This window comes from Neolamprologus multifasciatus, chromosome 17, assembly GCF_963576455.1.
Source record: "Neolamprologus multifasciatus chromosome 17, fNeoMul1.2, whole genome shotgun sequence".
NCBI lineage: Eukaryota > Metazoa > Chordata > Actinopteri > Cichliformes > Cichlidae > Neolamprologus > Neolamprologus multifasciatus.
The window spans coordinates 21,253,951-21,260,909 of NC_140455.1; the positions used below are offsets into that span (position 1 = coordinate 21,253,951).

Sequence of the window (6,959 nt, forward strand, 5' to 3'; positions counted from 1 at the left end):
CTGCCCTTACAGCATTTATTATTATTATAATTTTAAATGCCAGCAACAGCCCAAAATTACATCATCTATTGATCTCTAACTTTTTCAGATGATCACATTTTAGGAACATGTGTCTTTCTTTAACCTACATCTTTTTCAAACACATATTTTCCACAATAATATGTACTCCAAATAAAGCCGTGGCACAGTTTTGACACACCCGTGATATCTGCAGTCCTCTGATAAATCATAATCTCACACTCATTAGCCTGTTTTCCAAGCTGCAGGCAAAGGAGGAAATGAAAACCAGATCAGCAGTGCCACATAAACACAAACCCTCCACCCATTAATGGACACATGGCATTTAAAATCTGATTGTCACAGCAATAGATCTAAGGAAAAACAGGGGACACTTTTGGTTGTTTTTCTCATGTGTAAAATAAGAGGCCTCATACAGCACTGTGAATAACTGAAAGTGAAAGAAATTTTGTGAGCTCTTTTTGCAACTGAGTCCAACTAACTAAATAAATATTTAAAATAAAGATTCAAACTTTCAAGCAGAAAAGCTTGGAGGATGTACTGTAGTAATCGTCTCTTCTGAGCCAATCGAAAACAGATACAAGAGCAGTTAAAAGTAGTTCTTACTTGATTGTGATATACGTCTATTAAGGATCGACGGACGGACAAGCCATTCAAATACATCAATAACTTATTTTTTTTTAATTAATCCTGCTAACAACCACACGGACAAATCACATAAACTTTGGATGTTATGCATTTAGCTTTTTGTTGTGTGTATTATTACCTTTGGATTAAAGCTAATAAAAATAATATATCCACAGACATTGTATCAATTTTCACAACTGTAAGAGTCTAATGCAGCCAGTCACTGGTTGCCAATTAGGGACGCACAGATCTGATATTTAGTTATTGGTCAGATCCCGACTCAAAATGGTGGATCTGGTATCAGTAAAATCTGTCCATCTACTTGATTCAATTATATGCTGTTCTGTGTTTGCTGTACCAGTAGGGCGCTGGTTGCTAACAGCAAAGAGTCAGCAGTTTGGTGGCACAACCGTTGATGACACTTTTGGTTTTTCTGCAGTAGTCTCATTTCATTCAGCCTGATACCTGATCCTGAAACTATGCTCTGATTTCATTGAAATAGCCCCCACATCACCACACTGATAACCAGAGTAGGCTTTGCTGTGTTGCAGATTTGAATGGCGAGTGGTAAAACACACACTGACGGCTTTCATGTATTCAAATGTCCAACTAACTGTTCAACAACGCTGGCGAAGATGAAGCTTTTCTTTTTAAGGGGAATTCATAGTACTGTACTGTGTCAGAATAAAATGATCTGAAACAAACCAACATGTCCAAAAAGCAAAATTAAGGTCTTGCAGTAACCTAGTCAAAGCCAGGACTTTGGTTAAATGCTTTGGCATGACCTTAAACAGCCTGTTCTCGCTGGAAAACCCTCCAATGTAACTGAATTAAAACAATTCTGCACAGAAGAGTGGACCAAAAGTATCTCGGGGTCTTGTTCATGAGTGATGGGAGAAGGGAGCAGGAGATCGACAGACGGATTGGTGCAGCGGCTGCAGTGATGCGGACGCTGTACAGGTCTTTTGTGGTGAAGAGAGAGCTGAGTGTAAAAGGGAAGCTCTCAATTTACCGGTCAATCTACGCCCCTACGCTCACCTAAGGTCATGAGCTGTGGGTAGTGACCAAAAGAACAAGATCGCGAATACAAGCGGCGGAAATGGGTTTCCTCCGAAGGGTGGCTGGCCTCTCCCTTAGAGATAGGGTGAGAAGCTCGGCCATTCGGGAGGGGCTCAGAGTAGAGCCGCTGCTCCTCCACATCGAAAGGAGCCAGCTGAGGTGGTTCGGGCATCTGACAAGGATGCCCCCTGGGCGTCTCCTGGGTGAGGTTTCCCGGGCATGTCCCACCGGGAGGAGGCCCCGGGGCAGACGCAGACCCCGGACACGCTGGAGAGATTATATTTCTCAGCTGGCCTAGGAACGCCTTGGTGTTCCCCCGGATAAGCTAGAGGAAGTGGCTGGGGAGAGGGAGGTCTGGGCTTCTCTGCTTGGGCTGCTGCTGTCATGTTTCGGCTGTGTACAGCCAGGAGAAGGACCAAAACGCAAAACTCACGACAACGAAATTAAACTCAAAAGCTGCTTTATTGCAGAAGGGCACAAAAATATAACAAAACTAAACTGGGGCATGGATAACCTGACACACAGGGAAACACAGCCATGAGGGAGACTACGACACTGACAAAGAGAAACACAGGGCTTAAATAAACAGAGGGATAACGAGGGAATGAGACACAGAAGGAGAGCACAGCTGGGAGTAATCAGGCTGGACAAGATAAGGGAAGCAAAACTAGAAACACTCACATGAGACATGGACCTTCAAAGTAAAACAGGAAACACACTGACTGAACTCAAAACATGTAAACTTAACAGCAACTGAAACAGAACATGGGGAGCTGAAACATGGGACAGAAAGGCAAAGTAGACACAACATGAACATAACGACGCCCACAGGGAAAGAGCAAAACAGAGCACCAAAACACAGGACCTCTTTCAAAATAAAATAGGAAACAATGAAACACTGACATGACCACATGAACTTGACAACATAGGAAACAGACATGAAACACATGAAGGATAAGGGAGACTTAACACAAGGGTTGAAAACACAAGGGGAATATAATAAGCAAATGAACATAGAAATCTAATGAGCTTAAACATACACTATAAACATCAAAATGAACTAAAACTCAAAACGCTGGGTCATAAGACCCAGGATCGTGACAGCTGCCCCCGCAACCCGGCCCCAAATAAGCGGAAGAAAATGGATGGATGGTTTGAAACATATGAGTGTACAAAGAAAAAAAAAAATAGTAATCAGGAAGCGGCCAAATACGTTTTCACAGCACTGCACATCCCAGGATATAAATTAATCCCCTCCCTGCCTTTTTTCTTTCAAAGTTAGGAGAGCAATGTTTACATCAAGCCAACCATTTATATGCTTGTGAATTTAACACTTGTATCAGATCAGTGGTGCCCATCACCATATATGTGAATTCAGGGCTGTGTAGTTATTTAAATTTTACATTTCAAAACAAAAAATATAAAAAAATCCTTTTTTCATTTTTTGTTTAATTTTTCCCATATTCATTATACCTTTCGCATTAGCGTGTAAGAAGTTCAGTTAAATTTGCATTTACAGTTTTACTTTGTTTTTTTAAACAAAGGTTAAAGGAAATGTACTTAATTAAAAGCACAAGTTTCTGCCTTTTTAAGTGTAATAACGCTAATATTTTCCCAGCATAATGGCACCTGAAGCCAAGGTATCTGTAAGTTATCAAAGCAGGGAAAAGTTGGATATGTCGATCCCTTACACAAACGAGAGTGCGTAAGCGTAGCTAATAAACTGTGCTGCTCTGGAGCGATCAATAAAGTGTAACATTTACCAAAAAGGCTTTTAAACTTTTCCACGGACCGTTCCTGACCAAACACAGGAGCAAAGCGAGTCTGCATATTTTGGCTGGTATTTCAGGTATTATTTAAGAGTATTTCCTCTTCCTGAGTGGCAGCCCTGAGCATTGTCTAACTCATACCAACCCTCAGCAGTGCAGAGTGCAAACACTGAAGTCACAGGTCTGCCCATGTTGACTGAAGGATTCCTTTAAACGAGAGGAAACAATGGCAGCATGGACCTCACAGTAACATGCCAAGTGGGAATCTGGGGCAACAATGAAGGATATGAGTAAATGAGCTGTCAGTGCACTCTGTCTCTGTCATTGTAACGGTCTGAACACTGAGCTTTACCCACATTACACCCAGCCTGCTCAGCTCACTCCAGTATCTGATTACACTTACAGACAAATCAGCTATATATCAGGATGTATCTGTGAATTGGAAAACACACACACAGCTTCCTCATTACAGAGACTTCTGGAATGAATTATAGAAGATTTGGGATGAAGCTTTTACAAAAATAAACAAAGAAAACCTCAAAGCTTAAAAAAAGCTCTGTTAAATGTCACAATTAGAGAGCAGAAAAACAGTAACTAGATCATTTATAGGTGTGAATTTAAACACAGATAAAAAGCTTCCAATCAACAGGGTTTGTGATCTCTGCAAATAAATTCTGCCACCCACTGAAGCATTTTTGATCTTCCTTCAAAGCAAAAACCACAACAATTGTGTTTGGGATTCAGTGTACTCATGTTTAAAATACCCTATTCTGATCAAATGCCCAAATGAAATAACAGAAAAATGCACAACTTCTGTTCAGTCAGGTAAACTTCTGTTCAGTCAGCAGCACACTCCGTCTAAACAACATGTGGACTAGTTGCACCTGCATGCGTACTCACCTCACAAAAGCTGAATTTGAGCCAGGAAAAAGTGAAAAATATTCATAGTAAGGAGGTAAAACCTCCCACTACTTAATTAAAAATACAACAGTTACTGTATAAAATAATAATAATAAAAGAATGCTAATTCTAAATTTTTCCATATTTGGGAAATATTTTTATGGAATGACCCTTCATGAAATATCCAAATTTCTTTGTCCATTTGACCTATAAGAAATACAATACCATTTTAAGATCCTTGCATTTCCACGGTACGGTTTTCTTTTCTCTATTACCTCATACAACCTCTATGGTCATTTCAAACTAGCATCCGTTTCTGTGTCTGAGACTGAGCATTAGCCAGGTCAAACTGGAGGCAAAGGAGTTTTTCCTCCCCACTGTTGCCAAGTGCTTGCTCATAGGGGCTCATCTGTTGTTTGGGGTTCTCTCTAATATTGCAGGGCCTTTACCGTTCCAGATAAAGCACATTTAGACACCTGTTGTTGTGAATAAGATTTGACAGTAAATTGTGCGATGAAGTGGTGAAAGTCATCAAAACGTGCAAGATTTCTTTTTTATATAAATGGGCTAAAGAACATGTCTTTGTTTCCTTGCTTGTTGGTGCAATAATGCAGGAATAAAACAGACCAAAAACACATAATATCAGCCATAAAACAAACAGGTGGTAAGCATCATTCATAGAAGAGGAAAAAGAGATAATCGGTGGTTGAGTTTGAATGATCAGTCTGTACCTTTCTGAGCCAGGTAGTTCATCTGGTGCCTCCTGGTGTGCTTCTCCTGCAACTCCTGCAGGAAGCTGGACCCGGAGTTACTGCGGCCCAGGAAGGCATCGGACCCGGACGCCTCCGTGGAGCTGTCCCAGCTGTCCGCATTCCTCCTGCTGCCTCCGCTGTATGTATCATAAAGCTCCACCAGGAGACAGTCCACTATGGAAGCCCTCGGAGTTCTGACTGCATCTCCCACAGATTCAGAGTCGCTGTCACCGGCCGCGTTGGTCCTTTGGGTGGCAGTAAAGATGCCAGGCGGCTGTCCACGCTCTCTGGGCACCTCCTGCTCTCCCGGACATGATGATGTGTCATTCGATGACTCGGTGGGGCTCGTCCACTGCTGAAAGCCGGAGAAATCGTCCTGCAGGGAGGCAGCAGAGTGGGGATAAACCTCGCTCTCTTCCTCGGAGCGCAAGCCACCGTCACATATGTCAACTTCTAAAAGTTCATTCCCGTTTACTTTCACCCTCGACGCCATTGTTTTTATTAAGAGAAAATAAAACGAATGAGCTCTCTTATCCTGCTGCAACTGTTTTAACAGTAAACTGTCATTTTCCTGACTTGCCTTAAGTTACAAAGTTTTCTTAGAGCGTTTCGAAGAGGATAGAGTTCCTGGAGCGCTCCATTTCTCACCTCAGAAAGGTGGAGACTCGTCTGGCGGCTTTTACTTTCCTTCCTGAATATTCTGAACTGGAATTCACTGCTCCCCCCTCCAGGACTACACAATGGACCAGCCCACTACGCTGAACTTCTCCAACTGCTGCCAAACTTTCTTCAGGTCGCGCGACAGGTGCGACAGGTGCCGGGAGCTGCTCCATTGGACAATCAGAGATGAGCCCAAAAGTATCTCGACCAATCCGCTTTCACCTTTGAGGACCAATTCATTAACGTTTGCACGGAAATTCGTAATGTGACTCCTCTAAACGTTAAATATGTGTAGAAATAAAGATTAAAAAAAAAAAAAAACTTTTCAATATGTATTGATACATTTATTTTAAATAAACAAATAAAGGCTAAAATGAAGTAGATATGAAGCATATACTTTTTACCCAAATTTTAATACAAGGCCCATCTTTTAGCAGTGAATCTTTCACAGCTTTCCTTTCATATAAAAATAACTTCAGGTCCTTAGATTTTTCAAAATCCTTGCAATGTGAGTCTAGCTTACAGGAGTTTTGTTTTTGTTTTTGTTTTTTTACCTTGGCAAATTTCAATGATCTGTAACTTATATTCATATTCTAACAGCCCAGTGACATGGTAAAGGATGAAATAAGCATGAAAAAGCACATCTTGTGTTTGTTTAAAAAGGTACATTTCTCTTGAGCCTGGTTGATTTCCATGGTAACTGATACAAGAAACATAATAATGCAATCAAAAATATGTCCCAGCAGTGAAATGTATACAACCCAGCCCCAAATGCGGATTTTTTAAAAATCATATGAAACTGTCCCCCTGTGAAACTGTTTCATAGATTCATAGAAATGTAATAAACACATGCATTTTAAAAGGTGATTTGATTACATAAGAGGTGATCACAAAGAAATCTCTGAATTGACGTCAGCTTGGCATTAGAGTAGAAACTAAATGTTTATCGCAGTCTGGTACGATAAAATCTTTGGCTATATTTTAATTGTTAAGAAGCAAATCTGTTTAAAAAGCGAAGTTAATTGAAGGATTGCGCTTGAATTTTATTTTTTACAGATAGACGAAAGAAAGAAAAAAAGAAAATTAAAGCATAAAATAAAAGCTGTAGTCGTGAGGGGCGGGTACACGCCAATGACAGTCATTGGTACACGCCTACAAATCAAATGATGCGGGC

At 40.8% G+C, this 6,959-nt stretch overlaps 1 protein-coding gene across 2 annotated transcripts in view; it reads right to left on the minus strand.

Annotated features, from left to right (window-relative positions):
* Positions 1-5,767, minus strand: part of tbc1d30 (TBC1 domain family, member 30) — a 29,038-nt gene extending 23,271 nt beyond the window's left edge. For both annotated transcript variants that reach the window (XM_085137437.1, XM_085137436.1), the window contains exon 1: positions 5,105-5,767. In XM_085137437.1, the coding sequence (XP_084993563.1) occupies positions 5,105-5,618 (514 nt within the window). In that variant the 5' untranslated portion in view covers positions 5,619-5,767. The remainder of the gene's footprint in view (positions 1-5,104) is intronic.
* Between the last annotated feature and the right edge of the window lie 1,192 nt (positions 5,768-6,959).